At 46.5% G+C, this 18,833-nt stretch overlaps 1 protein-coding gene across 3 annotated transcripts in view; it reads left to right on the top strand.

The window, feature by feature from the left end:
- The window catches only part of WNT11 (Wnt family member 11), a 32,285-nt gene that overhangs the window by 7,796 nt on the left and 5,656 nt on the right, over nucleotides 1-18,833 (top strand). For all 3 annotated transcript variants that reach the window (XM_073335059.1, XM_073335060.1, XM_073335061.1), the window contains exons 3-5: nucleotides 6,410-6,645; nucleotides 7,401-7,678; nucleotides 10,409-10,701. In XM_073335059.1, the coding sequence (XP_073191160.1) occupies nucleotides 6,410-6,645; nucleotides 7,401-7,678; nucleotides 10,409-10,701 (807 nt within the window). The remainder of the gene's footprint in view (nucleotides 1-6,409; nucleotides 6,646-7,400; nucleotides 7,679-10,408; nucleotides 10,702-18,833) is intronic.

The following is an 18,833-nucleotide window of genomic DNA, read 5'->3' as shown; positions in this document are numbered from 1 at the left end:
AAACAAAAACGCCGACCTTAATCTTCCCGAAATTCAGTTAAGATAAAAAGATTTAAATAAAATTACACTGGGAGTGTGTGTGGGAGGGGGTGTAACAAACTTCAGCAAATGAGGGCTGGTGATTTAGCACTGGCTATCACTTAAAACGTTTAACCTGAAGGAACAAAGAGTTCATACATTTAAAGGCCAGAAGGGACCATTGTGATCATTTAGCCTGACCGCCTGCATCACATAGGCCAAACAACCTCACCCAGTAATCTCTGAATCAAGCCCATAATTTGTGTTTGAGGCTGAGCTATATAGTACGTCTTTTGGAAACATCTCTGGTCTTGACTCAAAGACTGCAAGTGAAAGAGAAGTCACCATGTCCCTCGGCACATTGTTGCAATGGGTAAATGAATGCCAAAGCTTTTTCAGACAGACAAGTGGCATTTATATAGTAAAAAATAAAATGAAGAAAAAAACCCTAAAGTGAAACCTTACAATAAGAAGTGCCTTCAAACCGGGAGCCAAGTTTGCCACTGCAAGCACAAGTCCGTCGGCTTCAAATCCAAGTCCCCCCTGAAGTTACTGCCAACTGTGAATTGGCAGATCTATTGCAGAGAAGGGCCAGTGTGGCTTTGTAGTTTTGTCAAATTTTGTTTACCACCCCTGGATAGAGCCCACAGGGCTCTAAAATATCCTAAAGTATGTGAAAGGATATTCCATTCCTCCTTTCCCTGTAGGTTCTCCCTGGAGAGCATTTCCCCATTCCTACCACCCAGGAAGACATGGCTGTGCTGAAACTGTACTGGGGCTGCTGATTTAAACCAAACCCAGAACCTCCTCTTTGCCGTGCTTCATGAGAACTCTAAAAAACAAAACCACCAACCTTAATCTTCCCCAAATCCCATTAAAATAAAAAGATTTAAACAAAATTAGACCAGAGGTGTGAGGACCAGAGGGTGGGGGGATTGTGCAACAAACTTCAACAAAGGAGAGATGGAGGTTTTGTACTGGATATAGAACCTGATCCTGAGAAACCCTTACTCATGCGAGTAGCTCTTTGTCATGCAAGTAGTGCCAGGGGATGAAGGATTGCGCCCACGCTTCCCAAAGCATTAAATACTGTAGCTTATTCATATTTTTAAATGAATTTATTAAAACTGTCCAAGATAATTAAAAGAATAAACAAATGTCATGATCTGAGCATGCATCATACTTCCCCTGTAATTATGTTTATGGTTTTCTGTCAGTAGCCATAACTTCAACAGAAAGCCTTAGTATATTTTATTTAAGGCTGAATAAATTTGGTTTGAAACCTGTTTATTTAAAGGGAAGGGTTGAATAAAAAAACCAAACCCTCAGTCCTCCTCAGAATGCTGGAGAATGAAGGATTGTTTAGGGTAGTAAAGGGAAGGGCAGCTAGAATTATGAAATTGTGAATAGTGACATTTATAAAACAAAACATCCGATAACACCCCATGCTCTGGATTCTCTGTGCAAGTCCACGCAGGAGAGTGGTGGGAAATAGTGGCTGTATGCAATCTTGTGCCCCCCCAATTCTTGGGCCATCCCCTGATGTGAATCCCAGCAGCTTGAAGGCTGTGTTCATCTGGGCCACCTGCCCACAAGAGACTGTTGCAACCTCTAGGATTACATGGGGTGCAGGGAAATCCCATCCATGCCCCCTTTCTCTAGCCATGCTTCCTCTGCCAGCTATTGGGGTAGGGGTGGAGGAGGAGCTCCTATGGAGACTCCCCGCCACCAAAGACTCCCCCTCTGCAGTGGGGGCTCCTCTTAGGACCAGGTAAAGTGGGTTTTCTTTCTTTGGGCCTCCCTTACATGCATCCCATGCATCCAATGAAGTGAGCTGTAGCTCACGAAAGCTTATGCTCAAATAAATTGGTTAGTCTCTAAGGTGCCACAAGTCCTCCTTTTCCTTACCTCACAGTGTCCTTCTAAAGAGACCAGGTGGGTGAGGTAATGTCTGTCACCCAAAGAGGAGCTCTGGGTAGCTCGAAAGCTTGTTTCTCTCACCAGCAGGAGTTGGTCCGATGAACGACATTGCCTCACCCACCTCATCTCTCTAATATGCTGGGACTGACACAGCTACAACACGGCGAACAAGCGTCCTTCTGAGGCACAGCTGGCCTTTCCGCCAATGACTTCAACTGTCGTTGTAAACGGGCAGGGTCGGGAGCGTAAAATGTCAGTTATGCTACAGAACAGCCCGCTGAGGCGTTGTTCCTGGAGTTATTTAAAATTAGATTGGTTGAGGACAAACCACTTGTGGCTGCTCAATAGAGACCAACCAAACCTGCACTGTCCGAGACACGCACAAGATCAGGGTTCTCAACCTGTGGATCGGGACCCAAAATTGGGTCACCAGCATGTTTCAAAGGGTTGTGTGGCAGTTCCTGTGACTCCTGTCCCATGGGGCTGGCTGATGGGGGTCCCAACCTCTGGGGTCCCAGCGCCAGTCAGGTCTGGCTCAGCCATCATCAAGACGGGAGTCTGGGCAGGCCAAATTTGAGTGAGTGGTACTGCAACCCTCGGGGCCAGGTCACAACTGCACTCTCACAAATTTGGTCCAGTCAGGGGCGGGGCCAAACCTGAGCAGAGCTGCAGCCCCGGAGGTTGCAACGCCTGGCGCGGAGAGCCAAGTCCAGCCAGCCAGCCCCACAGCACAGGAACTGCAGGAGCCGCCACTGTGGGGTGAGTGCTGAGCAGGGCCCACCCCCCTCCGGGGCGAGGTGGGGAGGGTAGACGCTGACGGAAGCCACCCCAGGGCCTCCACCCCCAGGCTGTTTACTGGGTTGCAGCTGGCCATAAACATTTACAAATGGGTCCTGGGCCCAGAAAAGTTGAGAACCATTGTATTAGATGACCTAAGGTGTCTCTTGCATCCCTAATCTACATGATTTATAAATATGTATTACATTCCTTGCAAGCGTCTCCAATAAATATGAGTTGTCTTTTCCATCTCCATTACTCTCTTCATTTTCCTCCTGACGCTCAGAGATGTTTCCAATTATAAATTCTCGTAAGCTAAGGCATGAAGCTGAAGCGTGAGAGATGTTCACAAACTACATTTCTGCATCCTGTGTTTTATTCATGGCTGGCTCCCTAGAGTGCGACTTACGCAACGAGAAACAGGGATTGCCTCTAATTACTGAATTCCTCTCTTTGGATTTATAATGCATCCATTTCTCCTTCCCTTATTGCCAATCCTTCCACGCTTCCTAGTTTCTTATTTATTGCACAGTCACTTTGGAACATTTGATCCATAAAATTCACCATCAACATCAGCAAGTGTTGTGGTACGGTTTCCCGATGAGCTCCCTCTTCATGTCACTCCCTGCCTCTGCACCGTTAGCATTGACATAACCTGTGATGCTTTCCAGCCATCTTTCCTTTGCTTTCCCTTCATCTTCCGATGGGCTGCAGCATTTCTTTCTCTAAGTGGCCTCAGTGTCTGCTGGCTGGGTCCCTGAAATGCTCTAGCTTCCTTTCCATACGAACATCTTGCTTTATTCCACAGTGTTGCATAATACTCACTCCTGTGGCTTCTTCCCTGCTGGTGATAATCCCACTGTATCTGGAGCAAGGCCCGATTTCAGCAGGCTCCTTTCCTGTCTCCGCGGTCCTGTTTTCCAGCCATATCAAGCCACAGATCAAATCCGTCCTCAGTGGTCCCAACCTGAACGTCAGCATTTCGGACACACCCTGTTTTCTCTCTCAATGAACCCAACCTTCCATGCCCAGTCTCTCTCTCGGGCAGTTGGGACAGTCCCTGTTTTCCTCAAGCCCAGGCTTGCAGAACTCCTTTACTTGATCAGACTTATTGGGTACATCTACATTGCAAAAAAAAAAACCCAAACAACCTCCCCCTGCCCCGTCCCAAAAACCCCCAAACAAACAAACAAAAAACCCCACACAAGGCAACGAGTCTGAGAGCCCGAGTCCACTGACTCAGGCTTGTTGGGCTCGTGCTATGGGGCTAGAAACAGTGGTGGGGACATTCCCACTTGGGCTGGAGTGAGTGGGAGGATCTTGGGAGGATCTTCAGCCTGAGCAGGAATGTCTACACTGCTATTTTTAGCCCCGAACCACCAGCCCCGTGAGCCCAAGTCTGTTGACCTGGGCTCTGAGACTCGCTGCCAGGGAGTTTTTCCGCAGGGTAGATGTACCCAATATGTTTACTTGTTTTGCTGCTTGGAATATACTGCTTCCCAAGCAGCCATCCCCTTTGCTGTATTTATGTTTAGGTGTGGTCTGAATCTCACACTAGTTTTGGCCTCTCGCCTAACTAGCTTTTGAGTCAGTTCCTGAGAGTTGCTGATGGACATTGTGGGTCAAATTTTCAAGGGTCTTGGATGCCAAACTTTAGAGGCCAAGAGGCAGATCTTTTGCTGGTGGATCTGGTCCCAAGTTACTAAGCACCTGCAGCTCCAATTGACTTTAACTCTGGATCTACCTGTGCCAGTCTTCAGACAGGGCAGTTCCTCCTTGTAAGTTATAAGTAGTTCATATAGCGTTATCTTCCCAGCTGCCAGGCCATATAGGTTGTGTCAACCCATAGTTACCTAGTTCCATATCACTCAGTATGATTCACAGGATACAGAAAATTCCTCTTCCTCCTGCCAGCTCATGAGGAGCAATGAGATTATTTTCTGGAGCTGCATGTAGGGACGTTATAGAAGAAACCTGATAATGAAGAACATGGTGAAAACTGACCAGGGATCTCTGCAAAGCACTCTGCTTGGGGCTTACCTTTGAAAAGCAGGCAGAAGTTTCAAGTGATGCAGAATGCTAACTATCAACCATAGGGACCGTAGTATCTGAGCTCCTCACAGTCTTTAATGTATTTATCTTCACAACATCCCTGTGAGGTGGGGCACTGCTATTATCCACAACTAGGGAACTGGAGCACTGGAAAACTAAATTCCCAGTCCCCGGGCACAAAGGAAGTTTGTGACAAACAGGGAATTTAAGACCTTGTCTGGGTTTGTGGATTCAATTCAGCTCATAGTTGCGGTAAGGGCCAGTTCCGTGAGATTCAGATGCGGATATGAATTCCCCAAAGATGGGTGTGAGGGGGGGAGAGAAAAGAGCAAGTGTTGTTGTTTGGGCCCCTCTCTAAATCTGTTTTGGGTTTTTTGTTTAAGTTGTCGATCACTTACCTGCTGTAGCAGTAAATAAAATAAATGTGCCCAATAATACACAGAATTCACCCAGGAGGACAGGGTGGTGTAGAATGAAACTGAAAGGCAGCACACTAAATACGGATACAAGGAAATATGTTTTATGTCAGCATATCGCCAGCCTGTGCAGGATTGTTCATGACGCAGTGAGTTACAAACTAGTTTCATGATCAGGAAGAACATTTACATCTGCACTAGGTAGATCATAAAGATACAGAGAAAGCCATGTTCTGTTCTTCAGCTGACCACCTGCGGGTGGCTAGGGAAGAATCACATGCCCAAAGATGCTGCATAGCATAATCAGTTCCCTTGTTTTCCTTTCACTTGATGGATCAAATATTGGCAACTGCTGGAGGAAGGCTACCAGAGTAGTTGGGCCAGTGGTCTATGGTGTATTGCTGCCTTCTATGATGCTTCATGGTAATGTTTGCACTAGTGTTTTTGGACTAGCTCTCAGCTTTCTCCAGGATGCTGCCTTTCCAGCACTGTCATTTTACTTCTGCACTGGATTTTTGAAGATAGTGACACTCACTTATCTAAGAGTAATGATAATTACTCTGGTGGAGTGGTTTGCTTTAATTCAGTGGTGAAGCATCTGTTTTGGAAACTCTATCGTTTTTTTTCTAGGCTAAGCAGCGGATTCCCCCCCCCCCCCCGTAATTGCATACTTGGACATTTAGCATAATCCTTTGCTGTTGTGTGAGATGGATTCTGAATGCAGACCACTGATGGTGCCTATGTAGCTTGCTTTCTTATGCCATAGGAAGATCTAGCTATACGTTACGGAGCTGATGGGTCATTTTCCAAGTGTTTGGAAGATCCTTGCATTAGCACACGGAAAATAGCTGTGTGGACACTGCAGTGGAGGCTCAGGCTAGCCACCTGAGCTCAGATCCGGGGGTAGGGTTGGCTTGAGCTTGGCTGGCTAGTGTGAGCCCCTCTACACAAGTCTGTCTGCGCCAGCTGGAAAGCTCACTCCCAGCTGCAGATTAGGCTTGCCCAAAAGAATTCCCAAAGCATCTGTCTATGTTGTTCAATCCACATGGCATTCTGAGAGCCTTTGAATGGATTGAAATGTTTTCCTTAGTTAGAACGGGGGGTGGGTGATGGTGTTTCAAAGAAAAAGTATTTGCAGGTGGTTCTTGGGCAGTCTGACAGAGGAGAAACTAATGCCAATTGGAAGGTTAACTTTCTAATGGCTTTGGTGACGTTTTTCTTCCCAGAGCTTTGTCCAAGACTCCCTCCGTCCTTGCTCTGAATCAGACCCAGCACTGCAAGCAGCTAGAAGGTCTGGTAGTGTCTCAAGTGCAGCTGTGCCGCAGCAACCTGGAGCTCATGCAAACCATCATCCAGGCGGCCCGGGAAGTGATAAAGACATGCCGCAGAACTTTCTCTGACATGCGGTGGAACTGCTCCTCCATTGAGCTGGCCCCCAACTACCTGCTGGATTTGGAGCGAGGTAACCATCGGAGCTGACTTTGCAGGGCTCAGGGAGACGTGAGTCAGAGGTGTGTGGGAGGAGGCAAGTTTTACTGTGCTACGCAGTGGGGTAGGGGCTGGGACCCTCGTCGTAAGCAGGGAAGGGCAGAACAAGGAGTAATGGTCTCAAGTTGCAGTGGGGGAGGTCTAGGTTGGATATTAGGAAAAACTATTTCACTAGGAGGGTGGTGAAGCACTGGAATGGGGTACCTAGGGAGGTGGTGGAATCTCCTTCCTTAGAGGTTTTTAAGGCCCGGCTTGACAAAACCCCGGCTAGGATGATTTAGTTGGGGATTGGTCCTGCTTTGAGCAGGGGGTTGGACTAGATGACCTCCTGAGGTCCCTTCCAACCCTGATAGTCTATGATTCTATTCTGCATACATGCTTATCCTGCGCCCACCACTGGAGTAACACCCTCACATAAGGCCCGACCAAACCTTGCGCTGGCCTCACCCATATCCCTCCCACACCCCCTGTGACACGTACCCTCATCCCAGCCTCCCCAGCTACCTCCTCTTGTGCTGCTTGGGTCAGTCGCTCATAAAAGGGAAGGTCCAAGGTCCTCCTGCATAGCACCAAGTTTGGGTTGCACGGCAGAAAAGATTCCAGCCGCGCTTCTCTGCTCTGCCTGTTTGAGACGTGTCTTCTCTGAGGCAGGGGCGGTGCAGTCCTTTCTTCGGAAGGCATCCAGTGCCTTGGCACTGGTGGCTGAGTTGCAGTTCTCCTGTCTTGCAGGCACAAGGGAGTCAGCATTTGTGTATGCCCTCTCTGCTGCAGCAATCAGCCACACCATCGCCAGGGCCTGCACCACCGGGGACCTCCCTGGCTGCTCCTGCGGCCCCATCCCAGGTGAGACACCTGGACCTGGGTATCGATGGGGAGGATGTGCTGACAACCTCAACTATGGTCTTGTCATGGGGTCCAAATTTTCAGATGCTCCCATGAAGATGAAAAAATCAGGATCACAAGCCCATAAGCTGATGCACCTGCACAACAGTGAAGTAGGGAGACAGGTAACAAACCAAAGAGAGCGACTGTCATTGTACAACCCTCGGTAGTGGGTGATGGCTTTGTGAAAGTTCAGCGTATCTACCCGCTAGCTACGGACGCCGGCCTTTCCCCAGAGCGCGCTGAACTCCTTTGGCCTGCATAAGCGTTGACGATATAATTCAGTCTCTAGAAATGTAATTCCTCTAAGTACTCATGGGCATGAGCAGCAGAGAGAAAGGCGTGGTCATGTATCCTTGGCTGGGCACCGGAAACTCCTGAAGGCTCAGCTCTGTCCTGGGCTGTCTGTGTAAGGCACTTATGTGGCCCCTGTTACCATAGTGTCAGAGCACCTCACAATCTTTAATGAATTTATCCTCAAAACACCCAGGGAGGTAGGCTAGTGCTGTTCTCCCCATTGTCCAGCTGGGGAACTGAGGCACAGAGAGACTAAGTGACTTGCCCAAGGTCACACAGGAAGTCTGTGGCAGAGCAGGGTCTTCATTCCAGCTCTCCCAAGTCCCAGAGTAGTGTCCTAATGACTGGACCATCCTTCCTCTCCCTTTGTGAGCCTGGTGCATCACCAAACCTTTCTGCCTCAGTTTCTTTATTTGGATGACAGATGGGTTGGGCAGCATGAGCACAGGACTGGGTGTCAGGAGGTCCTGGGATCTAATCCTGGCTCTGCCACTGACTCACTGTGTGACCTTGCCCAGGCCACTTCCCTTCCCTTCCTCAGTTTCGTCATCCGTAACGTGAGGATGATGTTTCCCCAGGATGTGTGGTGTGAACTAACTGGTTAATATATGTGAAGTACCTTACCCACGTAAAGTGCCATGTAAATGGTACGGGTTACTAGCTCTACACTGAGTCAGTAAGGTCAGTAGGGCGGATGCTTTTCAACTGTTGTGTCAGTGATGAGTACAACATCTAAGGGCTTGTCTACACTTACGCGGCAGTCGTGCCAATGTAGCGCTTCAGTGAAGACACCACCAAATAGGTACCCCACCCCCCTGAGAGCCAGGAGCTTTCTCCCGTCCACCTGGTGCTGTCTATACAGGACTGAGGTTGGCTTAGCTGCATCGCCTAGGGGATTTTTCACACCCCGAGCAGCGGAGTTATACCAACCTAATTTCCTACTGTAGACCAGGCCTGAGTGAGCCCAGGGATTCGTTTTCTCCAATAAAATTAACTTGCAAATTAATGAATGCCACGAATGTGGCGCTTTGCAGACGTTCACAAACGAATCCCCTCAACAGCCCTCCGCAAATGGAGAAATGGTTTCAGAGAGAGTCGAGGGGAAACCTGGCTCCTGTCCCTGTGGCTGCAGAAGTTCTCTTCCAGTGGATTCCACTGCTCGAGAGGAGGCTGGAGGCCTGGCTGTTTAGAGGCTGCACACCACTTTTCATGGGGTGGAGCTCAGCTCCTCCAGGGCTCCCTGTGCCTCAGGGCTTAATGGGTGGGGAATAGGCAGGGGCAAAGCTGGTAGATCTGCCATTGCTCAGATTCTCTTGTCCTCCCGCTCCCCTGTGGGGGGGCTCTGGAAGCTGCTCCAGCCACTCCGCTGGGACAGTCTGCATGGCTCACCTCCACAACTATTCAGGGTATGTCTATACTGTATAGTAAACCTGGGTCCGGGGGACCTGCACCCGTCGACTCATTTCCGAGCCCGCACTTGACTGTCCATACTGAATTATAAACCTGGGCTTACCATTGCTGCCCTGCGTTTCCCAGCCATACTAATGCATCCACATTGCACTACGCAGACCTTCTGACTCGAGTCTGTGGACCCGAATCACAGTGGCACTCAGGCTTAGACCCACTCCTCTGCCAGGGTTCTAGAACCCGGATCTCGAGTGCTTGCTGACCCAAGACTGATTTGTGTGTGGACAGGAATGAGGCTTGGGCTCAAACCTGAGTCAGAGCCCCAGCTGAGTGTGCAGTGTAGACATATCCGCTGTGGCTGGGGGAGAAAAGTCTTCTCTCCCTCCCCTGCATGTTTCCCAAATGGCTGGCCCAGCTACTCCCCTAGTGCCAGTCATAAAATTTGCTCCTGAGAGACTTGTCCATGGCCACACAGGGAGTCACTGTATCCGGAGTTCACAGCACTGCACCACATCTCTCTTTCTATTAGCTCCTTAATATTTCAATTCTAAAGGTTAAGCCCCTAAGGCAAATTCTTGTCTAGTGTAAAGGGACACGGCTCTGTTGATTCTCACCCCCAAAGAATCTTTCCTATTGCATTCTGGGAATTATGCAAACTGCAAAACCAAAGGAAACGATACAATGCATAATACAGCAGTTCTGTACTACAGCTAATGTGGAGATATGGTCATTGCACATGGAGTTCGATAAATCTAAGCTTTGAAATCTACATTATCAAACGTATAAATATGCTGAAGGCACAAATTTCATATTGATTATTTATTTGCAAATTACTTCAACTTCCAGCTCCTCAGGAGTTTAAAGGATGTGTCCAGCACTGTGGGAATGTGATAGAAAACTATGGGACTGCTCTGTGTGCTGCCTTAACAGGTGCCACAGTAAAAATAATACCCAGGCTGACAGCAATCTTTAAGCGGTGAGCTGCGTTTCACTCTGCACAGTCGGTACTTTAACCTGGTTGTGCAGAAACCAGAGCAGTGAATACTCATTAATGCAATCCAGTTAAGACATTAACTCCTTTAGCAATTCTGTGGGAGATTTAAGTAAAGAGAAGGTCACTTCATAACTCATTGTTGTTGTTTTTTCCATAGGCCCTGAAAGCCTCTCTTGAAATGAAATGTAAGTGTCATGGAGTTTCTGGTTCCTGTTCTATCAAGACCTGCTGGAAGGGTCTTCAAGAACTGAGAGACATTGCACAGGACCTCAAAAACAAGTACTTGTCAGCCACAAAGGTGGTACACCGACCCATGGGCACACGCAAGCAATTAGTACCAAAGGATATTGACATCAGGCCAGTTAAAGAGACAGAGCTGATTTACCTGCAGAGCTCGCCTGACTTCTGCATGAAGAATGAAAAAGTGGGGTCACACGGGACACAAGACAGGTAAAGACTCACAAGTCAAATTTGAATTATGCTCTTCTGTTTTCAGCTGGTGCATAGAAGCAGTGATGTGAGTTTAAACATCTCTGTGCAGGTGGCATGTATTATCAGGGATGGTCAAAGTGCCATTCACTGGGCTAATCCCACCCATGGAAACTGACAATATGGTCCACAGCTGCCCAAATCTTTAATATACTGGAACAGCCAATGGGGACTATAGATCCCAGTATGTAGCGCTCTAATTGCATGTTAGACAGGCAGAGTTTGGATCCAGCTCCAAACTGCCTCCAAGTTCATGGCTGGTCAGATCCAGGGTTTCGGTTCTGACCCATCTCAAACCTTGATCCATGCCGAGGGCTGTTTGGGAGAAAATGGCGTAATGTCTGCTGGGACCTGTAGTCTGCAGGGTTCACCTCTTTATTGAAGTTGAAGGCAGCTACAACGGATTTATTTTCTGCAAAGGGCTCTTGGAATGTAGACTCCCACCCCGTGTCATTTGACTTATTTATTGCGATGCCATAGGACTGTAACGGCATGAACTTGTCTCTTGGGAAATTTACGATGATAAAGCCCAACGTAATGCTTCACTGCGCCCCTCTTATCTGCTCTAGACAATTATAGCTCACGTGGGGGCTGTTGTGGTGTAAGTGCTCCTCTCTTGGGGCAGGCAGGACTCAGTTTAACGCCAACACTCCCCAGCAACATTAACAACGGAGGCGTTGAGCTATATTGCCAAGTCTCTTGGGTTTTTGATTCCACCTTTTTTGTTTTGAAAAATCTCAGCATGAGTGGGGTCTAGCTGCTGTTTGAGCTTTCATGGAGGCACTTCAGGATCCCTTTACTACTAATGACTTAGCCCCATCAATGCTGTCCAAATTTCCATCAGGCACAGTGGAGTGCTTGGTCCTTACTACGGTCCATTTAATTCACTCCACATAAATTCTACGCTACTGGAGTCTGAGTATTGGTAAGCGAGTGGCAACACCTTGGCCAGATATCATGTACCCTGTGTGTGTACCCAGAGTGCTGTGGGAAACTCCACAGGAATATTATTTCTGCTGAGCCAGATGTGAACCAAAACCCCAGTAGGAAATTATAAGGCATGTGCTGCAGGGGGTGCTGTCTTTTGGATGAGACATGAGAACTGAAGTCCTGTATATGATCTACTTATAAGGAGGAACTGCCCAATCTGAAGTCCTGACCACTTGTAGCCATTCAAGATCCCTTTAATTAAGAGTGCTATCCTGGCTAGATTCCAGTCTGGATAATTACATTCTGCCGATCTCAGTCCTCGTTAAATACCGTAATCCTCTTCACTCCCTGTCCTGGCCTGTTGTGTAGTATTGTATGCATGCTTACACAACTGCCACATTCCCACTCACAAGGCACCTGAACATAAGATGTGTGTCTTTTTTGGCCAGGGCCACAGTCTGTTTACTCAAGGAACACCATTGTTGATGGTAGTGGGCACACCACTGTGTATTGTGTAGACAGTCCAGAGGGATTCAGTAGAAAGAAATGCTACTGTAGCAGACACTAAATAAACTATATACATATATCCTGTCTGGGTAGCTTTTTCTAGTACATGGGCATCATATTGCAGAAGGGAAGAGACTATGGGGGAAATACACATCTGGGCATTGGGAGACATTCTTTTTGTAATGGCTCCTCTCTCCAGAACCATGGTAATTCCCTATCACCCAGTTAGTGCACAGAACAATTCTGCATTGGCCTGCTGGAGCAGACCACAAGATGCTTAGGTGATGTACATCTTAGAAAAGACCTGTCTGATTTTCTGGTACTTTATGGTAACTAGCTTTTCATATTGCCAACTGGAAAAGAAAGTTATAGCCAGGACTGGAAGTCCATGCTCTAGTGAGCTCACAGAGTTCCACAGAGGGTACTTTAACCAAGCGATGCTGCATGGCAGACCGCACCTACCTTTTCCAAGCTGGGGTGCTAGGTTTTATATACTCCTTAGGTTGAAGATGGAATAGTAATTAGCAAGTGACGAAGGGATCAAGCAAGGGCTATTGTCATGAGTCCAGTAACAGCAGGGATTGTGAGTTTGGTAGAAGAGGATCCACTGGAAATGACATTGGTTGAGGATGCAAAGGGCCAAGGTGGTAAGGCAGGAAGGAGGTGATGACTTTTGAAGGGAGCCCAGTAAAGCGATACCCTTTGTTCACAGTCAGGGCAAGGTCAGTGTTGACTTGGAAGCAAGTGGGAGGAGGACAGAGATGGGCTGCAGTGTTGACTTGTTGGTGTAGCATGTGCTAAGTACTATTATCAGCTGACTGTGTATATATAAAATAATTTTCACAGTTGTTAGTGGCTGCTTCTGCAGAAGAAGCCCTGTGTCTCAGAACTAGGATATGCAAAGTGCCATGTAGCATGGGGTCTATATTAAATTAGCAAAGGAAATAGGTATAAAATCCCCACAGTGCATTTCCACATCATTGCTGTGCCCCTCGGGGGTTGCATAGCTAATCCAGACCCCTTTTTTTGTCAGTTTTCCTTTCAAAGAGAACACTTTTAATATCTTCGAAATACGGTGGCCCCATTCCAGCCTGGCATATAATTGAGAGATAGTGCCTAGTGACAGAGATGAGGAGAAAGAAGCAAAAACCAGTTGCTGTTATGTACAGGAGAGAGATATATAGTTTACATTGACTACACAAAGGCGGTTAACATTCATTTGGAAATATCCCAAACAGGATTTATTTGATAAGTAAGGTCCCAAAGGCATCTTAATATTTTATTCCTTCTATAGTTTAACTTTCAGGAGATTTTTCTTTCCTTTCCTTCACGCCTGACTTTTTGAAGGAACTTAAAAGTGACGGTAATTAAAAGGAATTTCAGTGAAGTCCCTCCGCCTGTTTCCCATCTCCTCCACACCTACCCACTCTCACTCACTTTTTGGCCTCTTTTCTGGCCACTAGAACAAGAAAAATGTTTCCCTTCAGCAGTGCTGCCGGCAGCGCTCCATGGATCAACAGACAGGAGGTGTTATAATCACACTGCAGCCAGGGCATCCTCTCCTTTACCTCACACCCCTCCGTCTCACACAGTCCATCCTGATGACCGAGCACATCACACCCCCTTTCCAGCTACAAACTGAGAGAACTCCAGCCTGAAGTTTTTTTGGCAGATAGTTTTTCAGATCTGCTGGCTACGTTTAAAGGTGCATGGAGGAGACAGGCACGCTGCAGCTCCCTTGACAAGTAAGGCCTGCATTCTGTGTTCCCTCTTGTTATTTTAGATTGCATTACATGAGCTCATTCCCAAACCCTTAACCTAAGACATATTTGCTAATTGTGCTGCTAACTTAGAGAGTCTAGCAAAATTAACAAGGCAAAGCAGAAAGAAAAGGGGGGAAAGGGAAATAAAACCATCCCACGATGTACGGTGCTTTTAAACAATCTAATTTTCATAAAACTCTGTTAAATGCAAAATTCAGGAGGAATTTTTTTTTAAAATTGGATCATTAGTTTTCCATATAAAAAGGGGGGAGGGACATTTCTGGCTCACGTGGAAAAAGAGGGGTCCCTCAATGTCTTGTGAGTCAGAACAAGTTTTGATCATGTAAAATGGGAAGTTCTACTGTGCTGAATATTGGATTTCATTATATACTGTAGAGAACAATACGGCACTGGCTGACAGGTGGATGGAGTGAATAGTCCTGTAGATCTTTTCCGTCTCTAACTTCTACAATTATCTAGTTATCCCTCCCCTTGCTTACACGAATCATGGAGTTTGGGGAGTGGCAGGGGAATCAAATTTCTTTGCAGCAGAGCTGTGTGAAATGTTTCACTTCGAACTGAGCCCAGGATTAATCAAAAAACTTTCAGTGAAACCTTAGGCCTTATTTTGAATGAACCTGGGATCATCTGTAAGTCAAACTGGGCTATTTTATAGTTTTGAAACTAGAAATGGTGTTGGATCAAAACCCACAGAGTTCAAACCTCATTCCAAACCTGAGATCTGAACACTCCCAGACCTTTGAAGTGTACAAAATCTGGAGCAGGGTCTGAATTTTGAAGCTTGAGTTGATTTCTGTTAACAACTGTCTTATCAACATAAGACAGAACACATTAATCTATGTATCACTGCCACAATTTTTTGTAAAAAAGAAAAATGGTCTTGAGAAAAAATAAATATCCAGAGCAGCTGACACACAAAGCAGGACCCTGAGTTTGTGACTGTCAATAACTAGAACAAATTGAACCAGAGAGAAAGATGGTTTAAAGTTTCAGGGCGTTCTTGTGGGAAAACACTCCATAACGTACCTTCAATGAGGTATTTCAGAAAATTCATTATCAGTTTCAAATAAAAGATAAATGATACCAGATTATGAAAGTGGGATCCAGTCTGTGAGAAAAGAGGCAAAGGAATTCACTTTCTTTAACATTAGGGTGCAATGTATCATATTTCAAATATTGTTTTAAGTCCCATCAGAAAGTGACTGAAAGGGAAATATTGCCATGCACACAGAATTCTTGAACTGCTAGAATCCCACAAAGATTAGTGAGCTGTTTATTACTGATCAGTCCCAGAACGATCTTGGAACCCACCGCATGCCACTCCTCACTGCTGAGGGAGAGGTTTCTGAGCTGTAGAAAATCATTCTGCAGTTTTCTGGAGGCTAACCAGTAGGGCTGGTTGAATGCTGTAAAACAGGGCCCAGGAGGGTTCTCTTGAATTCTGAACGAGTAGCTGTTTGGTTCGGTCACATTAGTATCTCTTGCCATCCCACTGTTCATGAACATTAGCGCAAACAAGGTTTTCCTTGCATGAGTGTTTGGGGAATGGCTGTTCCTAGAACAAGCACCAGCATTTGCATGTGGACAAGAGTATTTGTGTGCACTTGCTACTTGTTATTAATTATTGTCCTGTTTAAAGAAAAGGAGGACTTGTGGCACCTTAGAGACTAACAAATTTATAAAGCCTGCTGCAGTTTCCACGATATGCATCTGAGGAAGTGAGCTGTAGCTCACGAAAGCTCATGCTCTAATAAATTGGTTAGTCTCTAAGGTGCCACAAGTCCTCCTTTTCTTTTTGCGAATACAGACTAACACGGCTGTTACTCTGAAACCTGTCCTGTTTAAGGAGTTTCAGTCATCCAACCAGGAAGCAAAGGATGTAATGAGGCCCAATAATACACAGCTAACAATCGCACCATACTACTTGTCCCTCTAACATGCTTATAACTTGTATTAATCATTTATTAACTTTTTGCAAACTTCCCAGAGGCTCAAATTTGATTGTATAAGCCAGGGCAGAATTTGGAAAATATAAAAGTAGAGTTACTCTCCCAAGCTGTGCCACACACCAAGTTCTGCCTACCTGAGACATCACTCACAATAGACGGTTAAGATGTTCAGATTATGAACATATGTGCTTTACTGGGTTCATTGGGCTTGGTTCTGCCTTGGGGGTTTGGATACACCTCACTCAGTGGAACGTGGATGCCCTCTGGGCTCTGCCATGAATTATTCAGCAAATACTTTGTAAATAATGAATATGTTGGCGCCAGAAAGAGTAAGTTCACAAACAGGGAAAATACACTGGGTATCGTATTCATGATGAATAGTTAGCCCAGTTCTGCTAAATACATTCAGTATCTCTCTGCATCCCACCAGTAGCATGGTCACAGGCTCTGTTCATTTATGGAGAGTTATATGTGTTCATGGTGTCTCAGAAAAATATAAGTAGACAGAACCCTGTGTCAGGAATCAGAGCCTGAAGCGGAGCCAGTTTCCAGGCACCCCGATGGGCACAGTTGTTCTTGTTGTTCAGTGGCTGCTCAAAGCGTTTGTCCATAGGTGTGATCACTCCAGTGCTTGCTTGTTCCCAGCCTTGCCTCACTGCAGGTAACGTGGTTCTGACCCTCGGCTGTAATTCCTGACATCTGACCTCTTGCTCTGACCCTTGGCTCCAGTCTCTGATTCTGGCTCTGGCATCTGGTCTCTGTCTCCAGCTCTGATCCTTTGCTCTGGCACGTGGCCTCTGACTCTAGCTCTGAAACGGGGTTGTGGTTCCTGGCTACTGACTCCCATTCTACCCTCTAGACCTGAGTCTTGCTCCAACCACTAGGCATGACCATTCACAGCCCAGTCACCTGTCGCCCTGCCCTACAAGGCTTACATGGTAGGGATCCCTTCCTGGTTTGCTGCACATCTTACCAGACTGCATTTGTTTTCACTTCTTCTAAAGGATGAATTAGCTCACTCATCTCTCTCTCTGACTCTCTATCCGTTTGATACTACCACTCATCCCTGCAGTTTGAGTGCCTTCCACATAAAATTAAGAGCAATGGTAAAGACCCTTGTGGACTCCTATTCTACTGCCAACACAATGGTCAGTTATGTCCATATTGCTGATGATGAATCATATAAGGCACAGAGAGATCTCAGCTGGAACCAGAAAAATCTGCCTTTATAACCTGCAGACTGAACTGATGTGAGTTGGGCTGCCTTAGAGACAATAAACAGGACAGATTACAGCACTGTTCTTGTACCATTTATTTATTTATTTGTATTACTACGGTTCTCAGGAGCCCTAGCCATGGACCAGGACCCCACTGTGCGAGGTGCTGTAAAAACTAAGTTATCCCATTTTGTTTCTACTTCAAGGCTTAGCTCTTCAAAGCTGCCTAGGTGATTGAGACACATAGCACCTATTGTATTTTTACGGGAATTGTGTATCTAAATCTCATAGGTGGTTTTGAAAATCTCAACCCAAATGTCTTCCTCCCCACCCTCTGCCCCTTCCTCCTCTCCCCCTAATGTCACAATAGTACTAAAGGCAAGAGAAACAAATTGTCTTGTGGAATTATCTTGCAAGGGCTCTTTTGGCCTCTGGCTTTGGCCTGATGACTAAAATAACAATTTATATCATATTAAACGTCGGTATTATTTCCAGTCCATTATGAACTGGAACAGCTCCTTCCGGCACTCATGGAGTTATACAATTTTTTAAAAATGGTGACATGATTTTAAGTTTCCCGTTTCCTGTGTGATACGTCATAGGAAACTAGCATACAGCAGCTCCGTAGTGCACCATCCAGCAGATTCATATATACACAAAAGGACATCATCGGGAATCATTAAGAAGGGGATAGATAATAAGACAGAAAATATCATATCACCTCTATATAAATCTATGGCACGCCCACAGCTTGAATACTGCGTGCAGACACGGTCGCCCCATCTTAAAAAAAGATATATTGGAATTGGAAAAGGTTCAGAAAAGGGCAACAAAAATGATTAGGGGTCTAGAACGGCTTCTGTCTGAGAAGAGATTGATAAGACTGGGACTTTTCAGCTTGGAAAAGAGGCAGCTAAGGGGGGGATATGATAGAGGTCTATAAAATCATGGCTGGTGTGGAGAAAGTAAATAAGGAAGTGTTATTTACTCCTTCTCATAATACAAGAAGAAGGGGCCACCAAATTAAATTAATAGGTAGCAGGTTTAAAACAAACACAAAGTATTTTTTCACGCAATGCACTGTCAACCTCTGGAACTCCTTGCCAGAGGGTGTTGTGAAGGCCAAGACTATAACGGAGTTCAAAAGAGAGCTAGATAGATTCATGGAGGATAGGTCCATCAATGGCTATTAGCCAGGAATGGTGTCCCTAGCCTCTGTTTGCCAGAAGCTGGGATTGGGTGACAGGGCATGGATCACTTGATAATAACCTGTCTGTTCATTCCCTTTATGGCACCTGCCATTGGCCACTGTGGGAAGACAGGATACTGGGCTTGATGGACCTTTGATCTGACCCAGTGTGGCCGTTCTTATGTTCTTCTCAGTGGCATAGCTAGGCGGAGTGAACAGGGGCAGCGGACATAAAGAAAGGCGCCACCCGCTTGTACTCACCGGGTGGCGCTCCAGGTCCTCAGCGGCACTGAAGGCCCCCGCCGCCGAAATGCCGCCGAGGACCGGGAGCGAGTGAAGGCCCCCGCCAAGCCGAACCCACTTGTGCTCAGAGAGGGAGCGGCCGCTCCCCCCTGGCTACGCTACTGGTTCTTATGACATGATAGCTCTGAACGAGTTGTTCTAAGTGTTGTGACACAAGGTGAGTAACTTCCTGGTGCAGGATAACGGACCATCATGCCATGATTTGATTTGACTT

Source organism: Lepidochelys kempii, chromosome 1 (assembly GCF_965140265.1).
Source record: "Lepidochelys kempii isolate rLepKem1 chromosome 1, rLepKem1.hap2, whole genome shotgun sequence".
Taxonomy (NCBI): Eukaryota; Metazoa; Chordata; order Testudines; family Cheloniidae; genus Lepidochelys; species Lepidochelys kempii.
This window is presented reverse-complemented; position numbering and strand designations above follow the sequence as displayed.